Source organism: Apodemus sylvaticus, chromosome 10 (genome assembly GCF_947179515.1).
Source record: "Apodemus sylvaticus chromosome 10, mApoSyl1.1, whole genome shotgun sequence".
Taxonomy (NCBI): domain Eukaryota; kingdom Metazoa; phylum Chordata; class Mammalia; order Rodentia; family Muridae; genus Apodemus; species Apodemus sylvaticus.
The window spans coordinates 43,775,836-43,801,702 of NC_067481.1; the positions used below are offsets into that span (position 1 = coordinate 43,775,836).

General features: G+C 43.5%; 1 protein-coding gene across 1 annotated transcript in view; it reads left to right on the forward strand.

Moving 5' to 3' along the window:
* Window positions 1–5,068: 5,068 nt before the first annotated feature.
* The window catches only part of Utp6 (UTP6 small subunit processome component), a 33,493-nt gene continuing 12,694 nt past the window's right edge, over window positions 5,069–25,867 (forward strand). Inside the window, exons 1-13 of the mRNA XM_052195615.1 lie at window positions 5,069–5,275; window positions 6,735–6,819; window positions 12,475–12,516; window positions 12,898–12,990; window positions 14,122–14,169; window positions 14,768–14,831; window positions 15,870–15,988; window positions 17,920–17,997; window positions 19,914–19,995; window positions 20,724–20,805; window positions 22,332–22,516; window positions 25,048–25,127; window positions 25,476–25,553. Of these exons, the coding sequence (XP_052051575.1) occupies window positions 5,184–5,275; window positions 6,735–6,819; window positions 12,475–12,516; window positions 12,898–12,990; window positions 14,122–14,169; window positions 14,768–14,831; window positions 15,870–15,988; window positions 17,920–17,997; window positions 19,914–19,995; window positions 20,724–20,805; window positions 22,332–22,516; window positions 25,048–25,127; window positions 25,476–25,553 (1,128 nt within the window). The 5' untranslated portion in view covers window positions 5,069–5,183. The remainder of the gene's footprint in view (window positions 5,276–6,734; window positions 6,820–12,474; window positions 12,517–12,897; window positions 12,991–14,121; window positions 14,170–14,767; window positions 14,832–15,869; window positions 15,989–17,919; window positions 17,998–19,913; window positions 19,996–20,723; window positions 20,806–22,331; window positions 22,517–25,047; window positions 25,128–25,475; window positions 25,554–25,867) is intronic.

Consider the following 25,867-nt stretch of genomic DNA (forward strand, 5'->3'; position numbering starts at 1 on the left):
ATCATTATACACTACTATGTAATATAGTACAAAATGACAAGATGACCCTGGGGTCAGAAAGCTGACCTGTTTTTCTAGTTTCAGCTCTGTTAAACTTTTTCTTTTTTCATGATGGATAAGTAAATTCAACTTCTTGGATATTGAAGTATCAGGAATCATAAAAGTACATTCATTAATTTTTAAAAAAATGCATTTTATAGTAAACTGTACAAGCTCAACAAGGTCACATTGCCTCAAAATGGCCATGGAAATTGCATGGAAGTACACTGTGTTGTTGAGTTTGGGACTGGGCGTGTGTTTGTGTGGTTTACATAAACCAGCTGTATGATGCTAATGTTAATTAGTTGTATTAGTTAATTAGAATAAAGTGATTTCATTTTTTAAAAAGAATAGGTTTCACTGTGACATCTTCAGACATAACTGTAATTACATTTTGCTCATGACTTCCTACTCCCTTGTACTTTCTCTTGATAAACCTAAGGATTCAAAAGACAGCATTTTACCCTGTGCTTTGTAATAAATGTTCAAAGATCCCTGGACTCCATTTGTCCTGGGCTTTGAAGATCATCTCGAATGTATCATTTGGCAGAAAGTATGAAAATAAATGCCCCCATTTATTGTATGTGGTGGAAGCTATGCACCCCAATATTGTTGGTGGGAGGAGATGCTGCCTCAGTGTATAAGGTGGAGAGTGAAGGAGGTAGATTTCAGTGTCAACCTCGGCTTACACACACACACACACACACACACACGCACACGCACACGCACACGCACACGCACACGCACACGCACACGCACACAGGAACACCTCCCACACAAATTGTAAACTACTTTGCATCAAAATTTTTGGACTGAGCACGTGGGAAGCAGAAGGAGATGGAGGCAAAAGAATTTCCCTTGTCCTTGTAAATTGTGAATGGGAGCAGATGTAACAATGAGGTTTAGAGAAATGGATACTATGTTTCAGTCTCCAGTGCCTTTGGATGATAAAAATCAAAATGTGACATTTGCTTTCAGTTTTTTGAAATTTTTGTCCAAAAAAAAAAGATGTTAAAGGATAGCATATAGTTTTGACTATAACTGGGTAAATTGGAAAAAATAATAGTTGGAGCTAATCAGGCATAGTTTTGTGAAGAATGCATCCACAGATAGACAATTGCCAGGTCTATTCCAAGCCAGTTGTTTCGGAATTTGGTTTTAAAAGATGTCATTTAGCTGTAATAGTTAGGTTGTTTACCTAAGCTGCCCTATTCCTGCTCTTCTTTTTTCCCCTGCTCCTCCTTTTACTTGTTTATTTATTGATTTATTCATTCATTATTATTTTTGAGTTTATAAAAGCATAATTTTAAAACGACAGGAAAAAGACACCAAACTATTTTCTTTCCGAGGAAAAGAAAACCTTTGCATTTATATGTGCTCTGAACTACAATAACTTAAAAATGTGACGGCTTAATTAGGGGGAAAAACCCGTTAAGAAGTAGAATCTATTGGAATCTCACATTGTCTCTGCGCTCCTGCAGTTAAACCCGTGTCATTATTTCCATTCCGCCTACCTCCTAATCTCCAGCGCTTATTAGCCCGGCTGTAAAAACTTGCTCTAGCTGAAGTCTGGCACGCTGACAAGGCTGAGTGCCAGAAGTAATTTACTATCCAGTGCCGTTTGTGGAGCACAGGGAGCTGTAAATAATAGAAAAAGAAATGAAAAGTTGCTGGTTCCAAATATTTTAATGCGTGTAACGGATGTCACCCAAAACTTGGATTCTTATGTTTTTCACGGTGCTAGATACCATGGAAAGGTGCAGATGTTCCACTGTGGAATCAACTGGAGGCCTCTGAAGTTTTTAGGCATCAAAGACCGGTTTCTGTGTCTATCACTTATGCCTGCCTTTGAAGTCCTTCGGGGCTCTCTGTGTGGGAGAAGCAATCACGGGGGTTGGGGGACACTTTGAACAAAGTGGGGGAATGGGATTCCAGGTGCTTTGCCTCGCATTGTCTGAAATTAGGTGTTTTTCTTTTTCAAATAACGAGGGGGCAGGAGGAGACTAGCATTTCTTTCTTTGCTATTTCGAACCATTGAGCCCTCCATGAATTTTGTCTTCATCTGTACAGCGTGCCTAGCCCAAGGAAAAGTTCAGCTTTACTTTCAAGTTTGCATCCAAGTGCATTAAAGGCAAGAATAGCCATTTTAGCTCCTGGTGAGTGTCCAGATAGTGGGCTCCTTTCGAGATTGTCTCAGGACCATAGCAGGCAGCTGTTCGCTGTTTTCTGTTTTCCAAACTGGCTCATCACAGCACCAAAATGGGGACACGCATCACTCACACAAACACACATAATGTACACAAACACATATCATTCACATAAACATACATTATACACACAACACATATCACACACACATCATACACACAACAGATTAAAACAAAACAACTACTTAAAAAAGCCAAGCCCACGGGAGCTGGAGAGACGGCTCGGTGTGGTTAAGACTGACCACTTGCTGCTCTTACAGAGGACACCCCACATAGTCACTCACAAACATCTGTAACTCTAGTCCTAGGGTACCTGCCACCTTCTTCTCACTTCCTTGGGCATTAGACACATAAATGGTGCAAATACATCGATGTGTGCAAAATATTCACATACATATATACAAATACATGACTAAAAGCCAGGCACGGTGGCTCAAATTGCCAGCATCTGGGAGATACCGGCAGAAGGATCAGGAGTTTGAAGCCATTCTTGGCTATACTTGAAAGTTATATGAAACACAATGCAAACTTCACGTAAATGAGTTTTAGAGAAGAAGGATGATAAGTTTTCCTTTCCTTTTCTTCTTCCCTTCTTTTTTTTTTCCGGGCGGTAGTGGGCTGTTTCTGAGGATTGAGTTCAGGACTGTCTGAGTTCTATCTCTAGTGCACTGAACTAGATGCTCCTCCCACCTTTTAGTAGGTGCTATCAGCCTTCGTTGTTTTTGTTTTTTGTTTTTCTGAGACAGGGTTTCTCTGTGTAGCCCTGGCTGTCCTGGAACTCACTCTGTAGACCTGGCTGGCCTTGAAATCATCTGTCTCTGCCTCCCAAGTGCTGGGATTAAAGGCGTGTGCCACCACTGCCTGGTTAATGATGATGATGATGAGATAATTAAAAATAAAAAATAGAGTTGTGTATGATGTTGCATGCCTTTCATCCCAGCACTGGGGAAGCAGAGGTAGATGGATCTCTCTGAATTGGAGGCCAGCCTGGTCTACGGAGAGTTCCAAGACAGCCTGGGTGCATATAGACTCCCTATCTCAAAAACCAAACCAACCAACCAACCAACCAACCAACCAACCAACCAACCAAAAGCGGCCACCTGCCTCTGCTTTCCAAATGCTGGGATTAAAGGGGTTCACCACCAGGGCCAGGTAAGTAAATAAAACACTGGGCTGGAGAGATGGCTCAGCCTGTAAAGGCTAGGCTCATGACCAAAAATAAAACACTCATGTGATATGATTAGGTGGATTGATACATGAAGGTTGCAGCCATGCTCGTACATAGTACTGGGCACATAGTGAGACAGCTGTTATTGTGACAAGCTGAGGTTTCTCCTAAGGCGATTTTCTCCTTTTTATTATAGTAATTCTTAGGGCAAGATAAATATAACAGCTAAATATCAAAACAACAGCAGAGAGCATAGTTGATTTAAGAACTGTAGTTAGCTTGTCAAACTGGTCTCCAAATGAAGGATTACAATCTGTCAGGGCTTGTTGACTTCCTGGTACTTAAAGAAATGTTGTAAATGCCTTACACTCACGCATTTATTTGTTGATCTTTTATTACAAGCTAGGACTTTCTCTACCCTTCCTGTCCATGCTGAACCTGCTGTTCACAGTCATCCCATTCTGGCTAATAACAAGTCCTGCTTTAATATCACAAAGAAGTTGCATCTTTAATTTACATGCGCGATTTCCTTCCACTTCTCCAATCTTAGACTTGAAAGGACTGAGAAGTGATGAAACTCTGCATGAGACCAGCAGGGCAAGATGCAGAACAGAAAGGAAATGAAAGCAAGGAGCTGGGTGGATCTGGGTGACAGTGAAGTCTAATTCCCGCTCATAAATCACGCAGAAGACCAAGGTAGTGATGTCAGTGTTCTAATAACAGGTCTAGTAAGAAGCCCTGCTTTGACTTTTTATTATTTTCCAGGACTTAACAGAGAAGGGAACCACAGTTTTTTTTAGATTGTAGTAATTATATAGCAATATTGCTTCCAAGGCGGGTCTTAGGGTGGTTCTCTTAGAAATGCTAATTTGCTTGGACAATGTTGTATATTGATAAATTGATTTATTTCAATTTATCAACTTTCAAACTTTTCACTATCAAAGTCCTGTTTTCTAAAACAAATGACAGTTTCTGTTATTTACCCAGTGCCTAATATTTTGAAATATTTTGTCTACATAAGTCAAGGTATTTATTTTTAATTTTAAAATCGTGCGTGTATTCACGCGGGCAGGCACACGTGCCATAGAACGCATGTTGAGGTCAGGATTATTTGCAGGAGTCAATTCTCTCCTTCTACCGAACTTAGGTTGTCAGGCTTGGTAGCGCGATGGCCCTAATTATTTAAATAATAAATTATTTTTCATCTTTTTAAAACGAACCAGCCATTCAGAAGCTGTCATTGGCACATGAAAATGCACCGTTACCACTCTGGTTTAGTGAAGCTAGCCGACTAAGACGGGGCAGCTGGTTGGCATTCTTAGAGCCTTATCGAATTTGCATAATTAACAATATCATCTTCAGTTACATTTTTTAGTTTTTAATGCTCTCGGTGACCGGAAGCTAGAACCTGTGCCAAGAGCATGATAAAAACAGATGATTCCAGTAGGAAGCGTACTTCAGGTTCCTATCAAGTATCCCGGAGGAGCTTTTTCCGGTCTCTGTGGCGCGAGGATTTAGCCCCGCCCCCAGCTCCGCCCCCGCAAAAAGATGTGTCCCAGACCGGAAAAGGTTCTTGTTGCAGTCCTATACTCAACCACAGGGAGGCGACAGCAGCTTCGAAAGAAACGAGGACTTTCCCAATGGCGGAAGCGGAAGAGGCGGGACTAACGAAGCACGTTCAGTCAATCACTAAGAGTGAGCCTGAAGGCTGAAAGGTGGACACTCTGTACGCTTGTTGGCCGCCGGGCGGCTTGTGAAGCTCCAGCCTCATGGCGGAGATCATTCAGGAACGCATAGAAGATCGAATCCCGGAGTTGGAACAGCTGGAGCGCATCGGACTCTTCAGTCGCGCGGAGATTAAGTGAGAGAGGATCAGGGAAGAGGAAGGACTGGGGCGGGCTTGGGGGAGCTTGCGGCGAGTGTGTGGCAGGGAAAGGCGTGCTGACTTTTCTGAGCTTGCTTTTAACTACGGTGATGGAAGAGGGAAAAGCCCGTGGCTGGAATTTGGCCACGCTCAGAATTCAACTTTAACGTATTGCAAGACGATCCATCAGTCTGTTTACCCATCAACTGTACTGACAGTCATCCAGTGGTCAGGGTCTTGTGGCCGTAAAGGTGATACAGCCAGGATTCTAGCCCATCAGGGACTACTGGGCAATGTGAAGGGCGGGAGAATTCAGATTGGAAAATGGTTATTGTTTAAAAGTTTGGGGTATACAACTTTAGATATTCGAGTACAGCGCCACGGAAACCGAAGGGGAGTGGGTAGTTCTTCATAACTAAACTCGTAGACTGGAGGCCATTCAGTTCATTTCATACGCTTCTTTAGAGCCCTGCCAAAGCGCCCTGAATATAGTTGGCATTCGGTAACTTGGTAAGATCAATTACTTTTAGTGATTTTCTGTAACAGTTTACTTTACCATGACTCTAGATAAAAGTACAGTAATGTGAGTGTAGGATCCCCAAAGTAAACACTGTGTTAGGAAACACAGCGAGGATGCTTAGAAAGTGCTACATGTAGCCCGGAGTCAGGGCACCAGCCTTCAATCCCAGGACTCGGGAGGTAGAGGTAGACGGATCCCTGTGAATGCTAGGCCAGCCTAGTTTACAAACCCGAGGAGTTCCAGGACAACCAGGGCTACACAGAGAAACCCTGTCTGGAAAAACAAGGGGGATGGTGATAAATGTGTTACCATTTTTCAAATACTGTCTTGCATATTCTGCCTTTAGTTTTCTTAGTACACATGTATGCTCACTCCTTTGTAGTAATATTTAGATAGAGACAATTTAGGTTTTAAGAACTTACATACTGAAAATATAGAGACCCAAGATTTTAGGATAAAGATTTGGTTAACATAAAAACCTAAGCATTGAAGCTAAGGGTATTGCAGGGGGCTTACTTAGCATGCACAAGGCCTTGGGTTTGATTCTAGGGAATGCACACACACATACACACACACACACACACACACACATACACATCCTGAGACAGGCCCCTAAGTAGCCTAAATTTGGAGGAGAAACCTTTGTTAGTATGTGTAAATAATAAAAAGCATTAGACATTATTTACTTTGCTAGTGGGAATACCAATGATCCTGGCAACTGAGGTATTTTTCCAGAAAGTTTAGAACTATATGTGGATGTTCTTAACAGCACAGAGGTTAATTGTGTAAGAGAATAAGTAATTTGCCCGTGGAAGATACCTGTGTTCAGGAACTAGATGTTTCTGATAAATGAGTGTTTTCTATATATCCCGAATAAAAATCATAAGTTCAAATTTAACTTCTCAAATGTTACAGTGTAATTGGCTTTCTCTGCAGGGCTATCATCAAGAAGGCTTCAGACCTAGAATACAAAATACATCGGAGAACCCTTCTCAAGGAAGACTTTATTAACTATGTTCAAGTGAGTGAGTCAATAGCTTTTTAGTCCCCTTAAGATTTTAAATCAGACAGTGATGAGCTTCCCAGCAGTTTTCTACAGAATTTCAGAATGCTATAATTGTGCCACGTGTCTTTTATTAGGATCAGAGTTGACTGTGTGGAGTGCCATTGCCCTGTAAGGCTTGGTCCTTGGCAGAGTGAATGTTTTTTTCTCCTGTTGGGTCAGTAGATCTGCGACATCGTTGTGCATCAGGAGTTTAGCAGGAAACTTACCTTCTGGGAGTGGGCCAGCTAGAGGAGTGGACGTTTGACAGTGGCAGGCGGTTGGGAGGTCTCTGGAGAGTTTGCTTAGCACTGTCAACCTGCAAAAGAGGTTTGCTTTGAGAGACTTCCATCTTCTAAATGGGTAGGAGAGTGACGAGGAGATTAGGATGAATTGTCAGAGGAGGGGGAATGACTACTGTGTACAGATTCAGAACCAGAAAGACAGAAAAAAAGTTTTTTTGTGTGTGTATCACGTGGTGTGCAGTTTCTGCAAGAGGCCCTAAGAGAGTGTTGGGTTTGGAAGTGTAGTTACAGATGGTTGTGAATGTGGGTTCTGGGAACTGAACTCCAATCCTTTGGAATAACAACCACTGAGCCATTGCTTCAGCCCCAGAAAGATAAAATGTAATAATAATTTAAAAAGCCATGATGGCACATGTCTATAATCCTAGCACCCAGTGAGCCTGAGGCAGAAGAAACTTGAGTTTAAGACTAGCCTGGACACTTGTGAGACTTGTCTCAAGAAAAACAATAAACGGAAACAAAAGACTTAAAGCTTTGCTGGGTGTGACGGCTTGCACTTGGAATCTGAGGCAGGTGAATTTTAGGTTTAAGATCTACCTGGCTTTCACAGTGATACTCCTGTCTCTGAGAAGAGGATAGGTCAGGGGAGATGGCCTAGCCAGTATATGGATTGCCACACATTCCTGACGACTTGAGTTTGATCCTTGAAACCCACATTAAAAGTAAAAAGCTGGAGCAGCCATGGTGGCACGGACCTTTAGACACACCACCCAGGAGGTGGAGGTCAGGTTTTTTTGTGAGTCGAGAGTTCCAGGTGAGCCAGGGCTTCACAAAAGAAGAAGCTGGGTGCAGTGATGAATGCCTGTATTCTCAGCGTGCCTCTGGGGCCAGAAAAGCTTGCAAAGGATGGGCGGGGTAGCCTGGAGTACACAGCATGCGGAAAAACGAGAGACCTGCCTCTGCAAGGTGGATAGAGAGAACTGACTCCTGTAAGTTGTCCTCTGACCTCCACAGGCACACTGGTTGGGCAGACCCCACCCATATCGTAATAAGTAAGTTGAATGATATATGAAAGATGGCTATGAATATATATGTATTTATATATTATATAGTTGTATATAATATGTATTATATAATACATATTAATGCTGTATTATATACACATGTACATATGTATGTGTATGTATATGAATATGAGTGAAGAGGAACTAGCTCAGAAATCAAATCTAAACTAATAGTGATGATGAACTGCAGAGGACATTGCAGACTGTAGGCTTTGAGGTGACACTGATTTGAAAATACATGATTTGCCATTCACATCTGTAGCACTGTGTTAGGCTTATTATTATTTTTTTTTAGGTTTATTTGCTTTTATTTTATGTGTATGAATTGTTTTGCCTGCATGCATGTCTGCACCACTTGTGTGTGGTGCCTAAGAACGCCAGAAGGAATCAGGTGTTGGGTACCCTGAACTGGGAGTTACAGATGCTTGATAGATGGGTGGTGGGAACAGAACCCAGGCCCTCCATAGGAGGGAAAATTGCTCTTAAAATTGCTCTTAACACTGTTGTCATTTCTTTAGCCCCACCTGGGCTACATTTTTTTCTGAGACATTTGCCTTGATGTAGACTTGGCTAGCTTGGAACTTTTTCTGTGTAGAACAGGCAGATTCTCCTGCTTCTGCCTCTGTGTGCCTGTGCCACACCCTCTCCAGCCTCTCTTCTGTTTACACAGGACTCTGAGGGGTGTTTGGAAGGCAACGGTGTAGAAACCTTGATGTAAAAGGAGTCAGTATAACTTGAGATGGTGGACCTTAGGGAAGTGGAGATGATTCCCTTCTCCCGGTTGGAAGAACCTCCTATAATTATTAAATTAAAACCACACAGACACAGAGCATTTGGGTGGCAGGGACAAGTGGATTTCTATTGAGTTTGATGGCAATCTGGTCTACATGGTGACTTCCAGAACACTGCCAGGGATAGGTCATGAGGCCGTCTCAAAACATACCCACAAACTGCCTCCTACATGTGCGTCTACCTATTTGCATTCAATTTTATTAACTTACCATGACACAAGTGTCATTTAATTAAAAAAAAAAGTTTTTTTGTCGGTGTAAATCAGACCTAGGGCCTCATGTAAGCCCGACTAAAGATCACATCCTTAGCTCTTGTTTTTAATTTTTATTTATTTAACTTTTGTTTCTTTTTTGTTTTTCTTTTTTTATTATTATAATTTTTTTATTTTCTATATTCTTTGTTTACATTCCAAATGATTTTCCCTTTCCCGGTTCCCCCCTCCCTCTTTTGTTTTTCAAGTCAGGTTTTCTGTGTAGCTCTGGCTGACCTGGAACTGTCTCTAGTCCAGGCTGGCCTTAGATTCTGATATCTTCCCATCTCCCGAGTGCTGGCTGAGTTCGAGGTGTGTGCTACCACCACCTGGCTCTAATTTAAAATTTTTCTTTTTACGTGTATTTATTTAGGTGGGGTGTGGGCACATGCCATGGTGTGCATGTGGAAATCAGAAGAGCTTGTGGGGTTCAGTTCTGTCATACGAGTAAGGTTGGGTCCTCAGGGATGCCAGTGAGAGAGCCTCTACCTGCTGACCCTTCACCTGCTGACCCACTGGACATCCCACTGACCCTGGCTTATATATATATATATATATATATATATATAAAAGATTTATTTATTTTATATATGTGAGTACATTGTCGTCCTCTTCAGACACACCAGAAGAGGGCATCAGATCCCATTACAGATGGTTGTGAGCCAACACATGGTTGCTGAGAATTGAACTCTGGATGAGCAGTCAGTGCTCTTAACTGCTGAGCCATCTCTCCAGCCCCGTGTCACATGCTCTAACCTAAAACTCAGGAACATGAGATGTGTGAATGGTGTGAAGCCAGCCTGTGCTACATAGTGAGATCATGTCTTAAAAAACAAGGGTTAGGGATGGAGAGAATGTTTAGCTATTAAGAGCACTGGCTGTTCTTCCAGAGGATCCCAGCCATGTGGTGGCTCGCAACTGTCTGTAACTCTAGTTCCATGGGGGATCTGATGCCGTTTTCTGGCCTCTGGTGCACCAACATATAGGAGCAAAACACCCATAGACTTAAAAATAAAAGGAAAACAAAAGAATGTGTCACCATGTCGGGTGGGGGCTATACTTTCTTTTTTTGGCCTTTTGGGACATGGTTTCTAAGTATAGCCATGGCTATTCAAGAAGTAGTTCTGTAGACCAGGCTAGCCTAGAACTCACAGAGATTCATTCGCCTGCTTCTGCCTCCTTAGTGTTGGTATTAAAGGTGTGCACTGCCGCTCCTGGCTATACTTTTATTTCTTTTGGTTTTTTTTTTTTCCCTCCTGAGACAGGGTTTCTCTGTATAGCCCTGGCTGTTCTGGAACTCACTCTGTAGACCAGGCTGGCCTTGAACTCAGAAATCCGCCAGCCTCTGCCTCCCAGAGTGCTGGGGTTACAGGTGTGCATCACCACCGCCTGGCTATACTTTTATTTCTAATATTTACTTGCAAAGTAAAAGCTTTGATATAGCTGTATGGTAAGCTACATGGGATTTTTTAGGCTTGAAATGTCTCATGAGCCAACTTTTTGTTTTCTCTTTTTTCTCAGTAATTATAATTGGATCCAGACCTTTGCGAATGTGCTCTACAAAATAGCTTTTACTATTTTACTTTTTCGAAGAGCTGGGAATTTAATTCGATACCGTGCTTCCTGGAGCTGGGGCTCGCTGAGCTGGTAGAGTGCTTGCCTAGTGCATGTGAAGCCGTGTTCCGTCCCCAGCACTGCTGTGGTGGCTCATGTGTGTAATTCCAGCGCTCCTGTAATCCTGGCAGCTGGGAGAAGGAGAATCTTTTGGTTTTTTTCCATTAATTTATTTATGTATTTGGAAGGTGAATCATTTTTTTTTTTTTTTTAAGATTTTTTTATGTATCTGAGTACACTGTAGCTGTACAGATGGTTGTGAGCCATCATGTAGTTGCTGGTAATTAAACTCAGGACCTCTGCTTGCTCTGGTCCAAAGATTTATTTTTTTATATGTAAGTACACTGTAGCTGACTTCAGAGACTCCAGTAGAGGGGGTCAGATCTCATTACCAATGGTTGTGAGCTACCATGTGGTTGCTGGGATTTGAACTCAGGATTCACAGAAGAGCAGTCAGTGCTCTTAACCACTGAACCATCTCTCCAGCCCCTAGAAGGAGAATCTTTATTCATGGTCATTCTTGGTTACATAGCAAGCTCCAAGCCAGCTTGGGCCTCATGGAGCTTAATCTCAAAAAACTAGAGAAGAAAAAATATAAAAGAAAAAAGCAATCCCTGCTTCCATTTCCCCAAATCTGGGGTTATAGGCGTTTATTGCTTTGCCTGGAGGTGTTGGGGCCCTTGTATATGCTAGGCAAGTCTCACTATGTTGTCCTGGCTGGCTGGCCTGGAAGTCCCTATGTAGACCAGGCTTGAACTCCCTGAGGTCCACCTGTCCGTTTCTGGAGTGCTGAGAGTCCTGGAGTTTGCTACCACGCTGGAAGGGTTGTACCTCTTGACATACTTTCCTAGCACCTTTTACTCTCAGCCCTCTCCAGCCTTGGCCTCTGAGGTGTGGACATGTGCCCAATGCCTGACTTAGATTTTTTTTTTTAAATTAGAACATGCTGCTTTAAGTAGGAAGTTAGATTAAAATTATAAATCTTCCAAGTCTCATGCTATTAAGTAATGTGTTAGCCGGATGGTGGTGAATGGTGGTGGCGCACACCTGTAATCCCAGCACTTGGGAGGCAGAGGCAGGCGGATTTCTGAGTTAGAGGCCAGCCTGGTCTACAGAGTGAGTTACAGGACAGCCAGGATTATACAGAGAAACCCTGTCTTGAAAAAAGCAAATCCAAAAAAAAACCAAAAAAAGAAAAAAAAAAGTAATGTGTTGTCTTTGCCTCTTAGCTGCCTACAAGACTTGAAGATAACAATATAAATTTTTCCTGTTTTATTGGAAATGTTCCTCATATTTTAATGTAAATAAAGTGTTCTATTTTTTGTTTGTTTGTTTTTGGTTTTGTTTTGTTTTTCGAGACAGGGTTTCTCTGTGTAGCCCTGGCTGTCCTGGAACTCACTCTGTAGACCTGGCTGGCCTCCAGCTCAGAAATCCACCTGCCTCTACCTCCCAGAGAGCTGGGATTAAAGGCGTGCGCCACCTCTGCCTGAAATAAAGTGTTCTTAATGCAACAACTAAGATGAATTTTTAGGGCATTCTAGAGATTTATGTGAATTCTGGCTGTTGATAACAAATTGTCCTTTATCAAGTTGTTAATTCTTTATGCATTTCCTGTATCTAAAACGTCATGCTTTTCATGTTTCTCTTTGTATTCCTCGCTCCCCCACAGTATGAAATTAATCTTTTGGAGCTGATCCAGAGAAGAAGAGCCGTAAGTTAATGCTTAATTTTTTTCACTTTGTTTTCTGTTGGGAGACACTGATTGTTGATAGCCAGTGCTGTGCCCAAAGTGGATACTTGTAATTCTCTGATTTTTTTTTTTTTTTGTTTGGTTTGGTTTTTTGGATTTGGTTTTGTCGAGACAGGGTTTCTCTGTGTAGTCCTGGCTGTCCTGGAACTCACTCTGTAGACCAGGCTGGCCTCGAACTCAGAAATCCGCCTGCCTCTGCCTCCCAGAGTGCTGGGATTACAGGCGCGCGCCACCACCACCCGGCTTTTTTTTTTTTAAATCAGTACTGAGAGTGAGCATGTGTGAATGCTATGGTGGATAAAGTGTGACTAATTAACTGGGGCTTTGTTTTGTCCCTTTTAGAGAATCAAATATTCATTTAAGAAGGATGAGATTGAATATTCTATGGTACATCGGGTACAAGGTGTCTTTGGTCGTGCTTCATCGAAGTGGAAAGTAAGTGATTAATGCATACATGAAGAGATGTGATGATGCACAGTATCTGAATTCGGAGTTGGACGGTTGAATTTTTTTTTTTTTTTTTTTTATAGTTTTTCAGGACAGGGTTTCTCTGTGTAGCCGTGGCTGTCCTGGAACTCACTCTGTAGACTAGGCTGGCCTCAAACTCAGAAATCCGCCTGCCTCTGCCTCCCAAGTGCTGGGATTTCAGGCGTGCGCCACCCCTGCCCGGCTGGATGTTTGACTCTTTAAATGCCATGTCCTCTCTGTTCCTCTCCAGTTCTCAATACTTACGTCCATGATGATACCGTTGCTTGAAACAGGTTTTGAGCCATGTAAGCCATTAAGAAAGTTCATCTGATCACTTTATTGTTACTCTGTGAGGATGATGCTAAGCACTGTGTTTAATACATTATTAGGGATTAGAAAATTAAAAAGAGCTGGGCACGGTGATGCAAACTTTGGTACTGGTACTGGGGAGGTAGAAGCAAGGCGGATCTACAGAGTGCGTTCTAGGAGAGCCAGAGCTACACAGAGAAATCCTGTCTCAGAAAACCAAAAATAGCGGTTGGGAAGGGGCTTACCTAGCATGCGTAAAGCCCTGGGTTCAGTCCCCAGCACCTCAAATGTGGCACAAACCTGTAATACCAGAGTTAAGATCGAGGCAGAGGATCAGAAGTTCAAGGTTACCCTCTGCCTGGACAGTTGATATCAATGGTTTTAGTTGACTAGCTGACTCATTTATCACTGCTTATGTATCATTAGCTATATTGCCAGGTATTGTGTTTGTGCAAAAGAAGGTCTGTCTGATCTGGGGTCCATGAGACTCGGTCAGGGAAAAGGCAGGAAAGGAAATCACCGGTGAGATGGTTGGGTGCCTTGGAGATAGACAGCACCCCAGGGAATTAGTTTTGATGGAGGCTGATGTATCTGAGAGGGCTTTGCATAGTCCATAGGAGTTAGATTTATTCTCATGGTTGGGAGAGCCCAGGCTTCCGTGAGGAGGGCGCTCAGGGGTGAAGAGTGTGAGGCACACGGGCTCTTTTGGAACCTGCCTGTTTTCACTGAAGTGAATGAATGCAATGGGAACATGAAATTCAAGCAGTCTACCCTGTGCTTTCCTTGCAGGATGATGTTCAGCTTTGGCTATCCTACATAGTTTTTTGTAAGAAATGGGTAAGTAAAGCCATATGTGGCTTCTCCTTCTCTTTCCTCTTAAGCTTCATTCTGTGTTACTAAACTCAATATTTTTCAAGAGGTACAAGGTTAACAGTTGGAGAAAGAACCCAGGGAGACAGAAGCTGGGCCCCAGTGTGTCACATTTGGATATCTGGCCATGCAAATGATTCTAAGTCACATGAAAAGAAAATTGTTTTATATATATTTGTTCAGTTAAAAAAAAAAGCTAGAATGTTTATTTTGAATAGTTTAGGTATAAAAAGCATGAATGTGTTGTTAGTCTCTGGTAACAACAGATTTTTCTTATTGAGTGTGTGTGTGTGTGTGTGTGAGTGTGTGTGTGTGTGTGAGTCTGTCTGTCTGTCTGTCTGTCTGACTGTCTCACCATGTAGCCCCATCTGGGGCTCACTCACACACACACACACACACTCACACACACACACTCACACACACACTCACACACTCACACACACACTCACACACACACACAAGAGAGAGAGAGAGAGAGAGAGAGAGAGAGCTTGCGAGTGCTTTATGGATAAGAAGCAGTGATTCCTGTGCTCAGGCAGTAAAATGCTTTCTTCTTCCTTTACAGGGTACCAAAGCTCATCTTAGCAAGATATTCTCCACCATGCTTGCCATTCACTCAAACAAGCCAGGTATATCAAATCTACATTTTATTCAAAATCAGGCCATTTTAGAATTTATTGTGCTTGATGAACCTCAGAAATGATTCAGAGGCCTTGAGCTCAGACAGTTTGCGGTGTCTTAGTTTATCCATCCCTGCTGCTGGGTTGTTCCATCCCTGCCGGGGGCTGCATCTGTGGACAGGAAGGATGGGTTTTCTTTTAGCTGATGGGAAGTCAATTTGCTGATTCTGTGGGGTACATTTTATGTGGAGGCAGTAGGTGCTGAGTGACCCTGAAGTTAGAAGGAGGAGATATTAATGCAGATGTATAAGGCAGGTCAACTGATACAAGGTGTACACAAAGCATGAGAGAAAGGTTCTCTGAGTGCTGAGTAAGGTTGGGCTGCTCTGTAGTGGAGGTGCTCCAGTGGAGGTGCTCCAGGAACTGTTCTCAGGGAATTAGGTCAACCACAAACAGGAATCTGGTGATCTTAGCAATATGAAGGCCTGTCTGCCATCCCTAAAGCAGGTGTGATTCCTAAGTTGAGGTTTCTGGAGGGCTGCATTAGTGGGTAAGGCAACTTACTACCTTGGTAACCCATGGGGGCAAGAGATTCTGGGAATATCCATGTCCAGTTTCAGGAGTCACATGGTCAGGAAGGCTAAAGGCAATGACTTGCCACTATTTGTGACCCTCCAAGGAAGTTCAGATGTGATTGCCAACTAGGGGTCCTTTTGTGTATGTGTAAGTATGGGTGGCATATGTGTGGGTATGCACATGCCATGGCACGGTATGTAGAGTTCAGAGAGACACTTGTAGAATGCAGCTCTTTTCTACTATGTGTTCTAGGAACCAAATTCAAGTCATTAGCTAGGTGGCAAGCACCTTTCCCCGTTGAGTGGGCTTGCCAGCCCCTTTCCTGACGTTAGATGGAGTTGTCAAACTCACCATTAGAAACTCCCTCCAGCCCCTCTCTCTTTCCTATTGTAAGATTAACAAATAATTCATAAAGTATTAAAGTTGGAGCATTGATTGTCTACTGAAATTAAGTCTGATTTTCTCCTATAGCTTTGTGGATTATGGCAGCCAAATGGGAAATGGAAGACCGCTTGTCTTCAGAAAGTGCCAGGCAGCTGTTTCTTCGGGCTCTACGCTTTCATCCCGAGTGTCCAAAGCTCTACCAAGAAGTGAGTTTTTGGGCTTGTAGGATGAGAGAGAAATGTCTCTGTGACCTTCAGAGTGGGACAGCAATGTCTCTATGATATGCAGAGAAGAGATACTTGTTAAAATGAAGGTATCCTCCCTCTTCGGTATACTCTGTGTTCTCCTGGGTAATTGTGCTTCATGGAAATTTTGTTGCTACTTTTAAAAACAGAGGTGCTAGAAAGATGACTCAGCAGTTACCAGCACTGGCTGCTTTTTCAGAGGATCCAGACTCAGTTTCCATCACCAACATGTTGGCTCACAGCCATCTGAAACTCTGGGGGATCCGGCACTCTCTTCTTGTCTCTGAGAACACCAGGTGCTACACAGACATGGGCTGTCCTGAAACTCTCTGTATAGACCAGGTTGGCCTCAAAGTCAGAAAGATCAGCCTGCCCTTGGCTTCTGGGTGCGAGGATTAAAGGCCTGTCCACCATGCTCTGCTATTTTATTTTATCTGTATGAGTGTTTTGCCTGCATGTAAGCATGGGTATATAAGCCTGCGGATGTAGAAGATGGCATCACACCTGTAGTGGGGTCACAGACAGTTGGGAGCCGCCATAATGGGTGCAGAGAATTGAAGCTAGGTCCTCAGTAACCAATGCTCTACACTGTCGCGCCATCTCTCCAGCCCAAATATGACTTATTTTGTTTTTTTGTTTTTTTGAGACAGAGTTTCCTTGTATAGTCCTGGCTGTCCTAAAGCTCTCTGTAGACCAGGCTGGCCTCAAACTCAGACCCCCCAACTGTCTCTGCCTCATCATGAGTGTTGGGATTAAAGGCGTGTACCACCACTGCCTGGAAAATAATAGTAATTTTCAAAAATGAAATTATTATTGTTTTGTGTGTGTGCGCATTTGCACGCCCATACACATGAGTGTGCATGTGGAGTCAAAAGGTTGATGTTTTGAGGCCATGTGAGTATGCATTGATACTTTCCTGGATCTTGATATGATTAGTGATCCATCTTATGACTATTACTTTGTGAGACTAAATGCCTTATTTATTTATTTGAGATAGGGTCTCTCTACCATCTTAGAACTCAATACATAGACAAAGTTGGCCCCAGATTCAGAGATCTGCCTGTCTCTGCCTCCTAAGTGCTGGGATCAAAGGCGTGTGCCACCATACCTTGCACTTTTTTATTATCCTGACAGAATACCTTGTCCGAGGGAATTCTTTAGTTTATGTGCTCAAGGTCCCAGGGGTTAAAATTCTCGACTCTCATTGCAGGGAGCGTGGCCACAGGCAGGCAGGCGTGGTGCTGTGCTGGAGCAGTAGCTGAGAGCGTACATCTGATCCACAAACTTGAAGCAGAAAGGGAGCTAATTGGGAGTGGTGTGTGTTTGTGAAACTAGGAAGCCCATTCTAAGGCCACACCTCCTTCAACAAGGCCACACCTCCTTCAACAAGGCCACACCTCCTTCAACAAGGCTACATTCCTTCAACAAGGCCACACTTCCTAATTTTTTCTAAATAGTTCTATCAACTGGGGACCAAGTGTTCCGATGCATGAACCTGTGGGAGCCATTCTCTTTCAAAGCAGCACCCTAAGGAGACGACAGTTCTTGTTTAGTAAGCAATTCGCAGATGTCTCCTCCTTTGTTGCTAAAAGGGATCAAAATCTGGATTACCCATTGAGCCTTCATGCACACTTTTTACTTCATGTGGCTGTAGAAACTTCCATTAAGTCTTTTGACTCATGTACATGGATTACACATCAAACGATCTCAAAGTAGTCTCATCTTCACCTGACCTCATCAATATCAGCTAGGTTCATTCCAAAATAAAATCTGGTGCCCTCATTTTCCTGGATCAGATATCAATTTTTTTTTTAAAGAAGCCATCTTGAATGTTTTTAATTTAAAAAGCATCCCTAAGGACATTTATGTCATTATTCCCTTTTTTTTTTTAGTACTTTAGGATGGAGCTGATGAATGCTGAGAAACTGAGGAAGGAAAAGCAAGAATTTGAAAAGGCTGCCATGGATGTGGTAAGAGCTACTGTACTGTCAGCTGTCAATCTTTCAAACCTCCTTAGAAATTAAACTAGAATCTTTGAGGTATACTTTTCCTTCCAATTTAATGTTACATTTCTCACTTTCAAATGAGTTTGTAAGTTATTTTAGTTTTTAGAATTATATTTTAGTGTGCGGTTATGTCCTGGTGTTTGTGGAAGGTTAGAGGAGAGCTTAAGGGAGTTGGTTCTCTCTTGCCACTTGGATCCTTGTCCCACTGAGCCGTTGTGTGGGCTCTTGATCCTCCTGCCTCAGCCTTCTGAGGGGTGAGATTAAAGGTATACTCCGCCATCCCTGTCTCTTTTCCTTTTTATATTATTTGGAATGTGACTGAATAACTTTAAAGAGAAAGCTTTGAATGTCAGAACTGGCGTTACGAGGCATATCTGTAATGACAGTATTTGTGAATCTGAGCCAGAAGGATTGTGAGTTCTGGGCTAGCCTGGGCTACATAGCAAGACCCTGTCTTCAAAAAGATAAAACAACAGAAACAAACGAGTTTGCTGTACCATAATTGTGTTTTTAGCTCAGAACTCTGTGTGTAGGTGGGGTGTGCATGTGCGGGGTATGTTTATGTGTTCACATGTGAGGGAGTGTATGAGTGCATGCGTGTACATGTAAGTGATAGCCAGAGGTGTGTGTGTCCCGTCAGCTGCTTCTCCACCTTACATTTTATCTTCTAATCACATTTGAGAATGCTGTTTTGAGGGTGGGGCACATGTCAGGTCTGTGTGTGGAGGTCAGAGGACAACTTGCAGGAGTCGGTTCTCTCTGTTTGTCACATGGGCCCTGCAGGTCCATCTCAAGTGGTCAGTGGGCAGCAGGCACTTTCCTCACCGTGCCATCTCACCAGCTCTTATTTATCTTTTAAGTTACACTATTTATTATTATTATTATTATTAATTACAGTATACATGTGGAGGTCAGAGGATGGGTAACTTAGAGGAGCTGGCTCCCTTCCTCCATCACTGACCTAGCCCAGGGGTCTAGCCCAGGTCATCAGGCCTGGCAGCAGGCACCTTGACCAGTGAGTCATCTCACTGGCCCTTATTATTATTTTTTTTAATTCATTTTGAGACAGGGTATCACCATGTCGGTCTGCTATGCTTGGATCGTTTATGTAGGCCAAGCTGGCCTTGAACTCAGAGAAACCCAGCTGCCTTTGTCTCCTGAGTGCTGGGATTAAACTGTGCCTACATATAAGTTACTTTCATTCATCTGTTGTGTTGGGTGGTGGTGGTTTGCCTTACAGCACCATACTATGTGTGTGGTGGTCAGGGGACAACTTGTGGGAGTTGGATTTCTCCTTCTACAATGTGAGTTCCAGGGATTGGACTGTCATAAGCGTTAGTGGCAAGTGCCTTTCCCTTTTAAGCTATTTTGTTGGTCCTTGCCATCCTATTTTTTGAGAAAGGGATCTCTTGCTGAACAGGGAACTCACCAGTTTCACCAGACAGCTGGCCAGCAGGCCCCATCGATCCCTGTCTCTCCCCCCTGGCACTAGGGTTACAGGTGCCTGCCACCACTCCTGGCCTTTTGCATGAGTACTGGGGACACACTGTGTCCTTATACTTGCGTGGCAAGCACTTCATCAGCTGAGAAGTCTCCCTGGCCCTCAGAATGCTTTTTATTCAAATAAAACACTAAAGAGAAGGATAATCAAGGTATGTGCAGCCGGAATGTTCTGGTCTAAATGGAGAAGCAGCTGGGTCACACTGATGGTCAGGCTGCACTCCTCACACGTGAAGGAGCTAGCCTTAGAATTGTGATTTGTCAGAGGTCCTGTGGCGCTGGTGGTCTAGGCCTGTTAATCTCCATCCTGGTGGGTTGTTTTGGTTTTTGGTACTTCCTGGCCCTGCCTTTTCAGTCATGGTTGATGTAACTCTTTGTAGGGGAATTTCGATCATCCCGAAGAAATCCTTAAAGGCGAGTTGGCACGGATCATTTACAAAAATTCTATAAGCAAGATTAAAGGTAGGTATCCTCTAGATACTTATTTTTGGTAGGTGTTCTGTTTGTGAGGAGAAGGACTGTTAGCTTATAGGCAAAGTATACTGTGTCTTCACAAAAAGCTTCCTTCTGAGCTATCCTTGGGGATTTAAATAAGGTTTTATTGAGTGAGTATTCAACTAATTTGGGGGAGTTGAAAGGAATAGATGATATAATCTTTGCCTTATGCTCTTAAGTTTCTGAAACAAGAATAGTTAGAAATAATTCAGAGTATTAATGTCTTTGTACATGTATTGGGGGATATAGAAATATCTTCTTTGTTTTATTTAAAAAAAAAAGTCACCATGAGAAGGCCACCCGCTCTAACTATGAGCACAGCTTAGTGGTACGTCAGGCATGAGGTCATGGGTTTGATCCAGCACCAGGAAACAGAAACGAAGCTTGATATGGTGCCCCTAGCACCCGCTGAAACAGGAGGCGCGTGAGTTGGAGGCCATCTGAGAAGGGCTTGTGGCTTAGTGATGAGTGCTTGTCTGGCCTGCACTACGCTGTAGGTTTGATCCCTGCCATTAGGGTTCAGGGGAGTAGAAGCCAGCCATGGCTAGATAGTGAAGCCCCGTCTCAAGGCAGAGGACAGCAACCCCCAAAAGACTAGCTCTAATACATAAAGCAAATGGTGCCTTTAGAATGAAGTGTGTCTTTACAGTTTAACTGACAACAGATGGCCCTCTCCCTCAATTTTTAAATTTTAGGTGCGGAATTCCATGTGTCACTTCTTACTATTGCTCAGCTGTTTGATTTTGCCAAAGATCTACAGAAGGAGATTTATGATGAGTAAGTAAAACAGCGGCGAGGCCAGCATGTCTGAGTCTGGTCTGTGTTCAGATCCGAGGCTGGGAGAAGAGAAAAAAAAATATACGCTGGGTAGTGGTGGTGCAAGCTTAATCCCAGCACTTGGGAAGCAAATGCAGATGGATCTCTGAGTTTGAAGCCAGTCTTGTCTACAGAGTAAGTTCTGAGACAGCTAGAACTACACAGAGAAACCCTGTCTCAAACATCCAGAACAAGGGCTGGAGAGATGGCTCAGTGGGTAAGAGCACTGACTGCTCTTCCAGAGGCTCTGAGTTCAATACCCAGCAATCACATGGTGGCTCACAACCCTCTGTAAAGAGACCTGGCACCCTCTTGTGGAGTGTCTGATGATAACTACAGTGTATTTATTTATAATAAATAAATAAATCTTTTAAAAAAAAGAAAGAAGGAAAATTTCTCTTAAACTATATATGTATATTTAAAAAAAAACGAAATAATTGTGTATATTAGTTAACTTTTGTGCTGTGATGAAACCTTATGACCAAAAACAATTTAGGGAAGAGAGTTTGTTTTGACTATACTAGAGTCCATAATGGTGGGAAAGACATGGCGTGCTGGTGCAAACAGAAAGTTGGCTGGTGACATCTTTACCTGTACACAGGAAGCACAGTGAGCAGGAAATGAAATATGTCTCAAACCCACAAACCCTGTCCCCAGTGATGTTCTTTCTTCAGATTCCACAACTCCCCAAACAGTGGCACACACTCGAGACTGAGTGCTCAAATCCACGGGCCTTTGGGAGTGCTTCTCATTGAGTCCCCTGCATAATGTTTACATTTGGCACTTTCATTCTTAGGTTCCCTTCCCGATGCCATAGGAGATAGGCTAGAACTGCAGCAATTTGTTCTTTGTATTCTTCAGCGTTTTGGTAGAGAGTTCAGTTGTGCTTTTTCTCTGCCTCTCTTAGAAGAATTCAAGAGACCAGGCTCTGCAGGACTCATGGAGGTGTCTGGCCACAGATAACTACTGATGTGATTTGAAGAGCTATAATAATTTTAAAGATACTATTTGTTAGCTGGGCGGTGGTGGCGTACGCCTGTAATCCCAGCACTCTGGGAGGCAGAGGCAGGTGGATTTCTGAGTTCGAGGCCAGCCTGGTGTACAGAGTGAGTTCCAGAACAGCCAGGGCTATACAGAGAAACCCTATCTTGTTGGGGTTTTGTTTGTTTATTTCTATACAGGGTCTGGAACTCACTAGGTTGGCCTTGAATTTGTGGGAATCATTTTGCTTCAGGCTTCTGAATGCTGGGGATATAGGCTTGTGCCACTGTGCCTGAAACAATCTGAAATCCAGTTGATATATAACAGCTTTGTTCCATTGATAAGTCTATTCATTAAGCTGGTCTAGAAAGCCTGTTAGGAAATTACTCTTGTGTTATTGCAACTGTAAAAGGGTCTCCTGTGTCCTTTTTGGGGACCATAGGAATTCTGTTATTCCCGAATTAGTTTTTATCGTGGGGCAGGTGCCAATAAACTGTAATTTTCAGCCTTCAAACTCTGCACACCGATGACCCACTCACTTGGGATTATGTGGCACGGCGAGAATTAGAAATCGAGTCCCAACCAGGTGAAGAGCAGCCTGTGTCAAAACAAGCCAAAGCAGTGGAGGTGGGCCGAAGGGAAGAACGGTGCTGTGCAGTGTATGAAGAGGCGGTGAAGACCCTGCCTACAGGTGAGTCTGCCTTGGGGGGTAAGAATGACAGTGCATGACCGGAACAGTCTCATTCTCAGCACCTACACTGGTATGGGAAGTCTCTGTATAGAGCTCAGTGGTAGGGCTCTTACCCAGCAAGTATGTGCCCTGAGTTCAGTCCCTAGTAGAGGAAGAGAGATCTCTGTATGGGGCAGTTTACAGTGTGCCTGGCTTGCCTTTTCTTTCCTTAAATTAAATATTTCCTTTAATAAATATTGCGTGTATTTATTATGTGTGTGCATATGTGTGTGAGTGAGTGCCACAGTGTACATGTGTGGTCAGGACAGCTCACTGCAGAGGGTTCTCTCCCTGCCCCACTTTTTATTTTTTTATTTTATTTTTTTGCTTTTTTTGGATTTGGTTTTTTCGAGACAGGGTTTCTCTGTATAGCCCTGGCTGTCCTGGAACTCACTCTGTAGACCAGGCTGGCCTCGAACTCAGAAATCCACCTGCCTCTGCCTCCCAGAGTGCTGGGATTATAGGGGTGCGCCACCACCGCCCGGCGTTGCCCCACTTTTTAAAGATTTATTTATTTATTTTATGTATATGACTGGCTTCAGACACCTCAGAAGAGGATAGTTATCTATAACAGATCCCGTTACAGATGGTTGTGAGCCACTATGTGATGCTAGGAATTGAACTCAGGACCTCTGGAAGAGCAGCCAGTGCTCTTAATTGCTGAGACATTTCTCCAGCCCCCCCCCCTTAAAGATTTATTTATATTTATTTATTTTATATGAGTACACTGTTGTTCTCTTCAGACACACCAGAAGAGGCCATCGGATTCCATTACAGATGGTTGTGAGCCACCATGTGGTTGCTGGGGATTGAACTCAGGCCCTCTGGAAGAGCAGATGATGCCCTTGACTGCTGAGCCATTTCTGCAGCTCCGGGTTCTCTCCTGAGGCCCGTAGGCTTGGCATCTAGAGCCTTTATATGTAGAGCTGTCTTGCCAGCCTTTTTATACTTGCTTTTCTTTTTTGAGTCAGGACCTCATGTATCCCAGGCTGGCCTCAATCTGTTAGATAGGCCATGGTGACCTTGAACTTCTGAACCGTGTGTGTGTGTGTGTGTGTGTGTGTGTGTGTTGTCTTCCGCATGCTAGGCACGTACTGTACCAACTCTATATACTTATCCCTGTATGCCTCTTTCTAGTTGTTCTTTCTGTGATGGTGAAAAGCCAGACTTTTTCATGATATTTCATGTGACCTAGGCTGGCCTTGAACTCCTGACCCACCTGCCTCTGCCTCCTGTGTGCTGGGATTATAGGTATGTGCTAGAGCTTTGTGAACTTCTTCAGTAATAGAGATATTTATGCTCGTTTTTTGGGGCATAAATAATACTAATCTAATAATAGACATATTAATTATTATTAATTATTAGATTAATAGAATAATAGACATATAATCTAAGGGGCGGGGATGTAGCTCAGTTGGCCAAGTGCTTGGTAGAACATAGAAGCCCTGGGCTTGATCCCAGCACTGGAATAAACTGCAGGTGCTGATGCGGACTTAATATGGAAATGCCTTGGAGATAAAGGCTGGAGGATGGAGTTCAAGGTTATGCTTAGCCAGACAATGAGTTTGAGGCCTCTCAGAGCTGCATACAACCTGTCTCAGAAAAACAAAACAAAGTAAGCCAACCCCCAGACCCTAAGGAATTGTACTTCAGAAGACTGTTTACTATTCTATACCTTTTTTCTTTTTCTTCTTTTATTTGGAGACAGGGTCTCACTATGTAGCCTTGGCTGGCCCAGAATTTTCTATGTAGACTCTGCTGGCCTTGAACTCTGCCTGCCTCTGTCTCCTCAGTACTGGGGTTAATGGGATTAAAGGGGATACATGGGGCATCGTCCTGTGCCTTCCATTAGAGATTGCATTTTTGTTTGGTAATATCAAATATAAAGGCAGTGGAGACAGAAAGCCGGGACAAGGATTTGAGCTCCTGTGACTGCTCCCTTGTTTTTCCCCAATATCTGATATGTCTGAGTCAATCCAGTGGGAAGCCAGGTTAATTTAAACTTTGTTTTAAAAACAATTCATTAGCCAGGCGGTGGTGGCACAGGCCTGTAATCCCAGCACTCTGGGAGGCACAGGCAGGCGAATTTCTGAGTTCGAGGCCAGCCTGGTCTACAGAGTGAGCTCCAGGACAGCCAGGGCTATACAGAGAAACCCTATCTCGAAAAAACCAAAAAACAACAAAAAAAAATCATTATTATTATTATTTTTATTTTATTAACCCTGTGAGTGAATAATGCCACATGTGCAGGTACCCACAGAAGCTAAAAGAAGAGGTCGGGCCCCTTGGAACTGGAGTTACATGGGTTGTGAGCCACCCAGTTTAAATGCTAGGATCTTAACTCAGGTACTCTGGAAGAACAGCGAGTGCTCATAACATCGGGCCATCTATAGCTCCTAATCTAAACTTTCTTTAGAGGCGTTTCCTCTTGAAAGGAAGGTGTTTGAACTAAGAGGACTGGTGACCTAATTGGTGTCGTCTGACTTTTCCAGAGGCCATGTGGAAGTGTTACATCACCTTTTGCTTGGAGAGGTTTTCTAAGAAGACCAGTAGTGTGCCCCTCCGAGGGCAGGTAAGGATTTCCGTTGCCATGAGTGGTTAGAAGTCTGTCCTCTAGAGAAGGACACTGGGCAGCGTCCAGCATTTCGTGCTTACTCACTCGGCTTCTTGTGGTGGGTGACCTGCCGTCATGAAGATCTAGCCTGGGTTGCCCGTCATCTGGATGTGGGACAGGAGGGCCTTCTGCTGATTGTGCCGTGCCAGGTGCAAACACTTAGCTCATCTCATCCTGAGTCACACCCCATTCAGGACTCAGTGCCATCTCAGAATTCTCAGAAATGTGCAAGATCGCTTGACCAGCTCAGTGGCCAGAGGCCCCTGCCAGAATCTACTTAATGACCTGACATATTTCTGATTCCAGAGGCTGGAAAGAACCATGCTTGCATTCAGGAAGGCCCATGGCCTGAAGCTCCTTTCTGAAGTCCAGTACAAGCAGTGGGTAAGGCCATGGAGATACAGTCACTGCCTGTTACACGTGCTTTATTCTGATTAAGGTGCATGCCAGCAGAACAGTCAGAGAGCCGACTGGAAGGAGTGCTCCCTTTCCCTCCCCGCCATCCTCTTCCCTGCCTGTGGGTGCTGAGAATTTAACCTGAGTCCTCTGGAAGAATAGTTGTCTTCACTGTAGGACCACCTCTCCAGCCCTCCCTCCCCTCTCCTTCCTCCCCTCCCCTTCCCCTTCCCTTTTCCCTTCCTCCCTTCTCAGGCCTTTTTCCCCCTCCCCTCCCTTCCTTTCCCCTTCTCCTCCTTTCC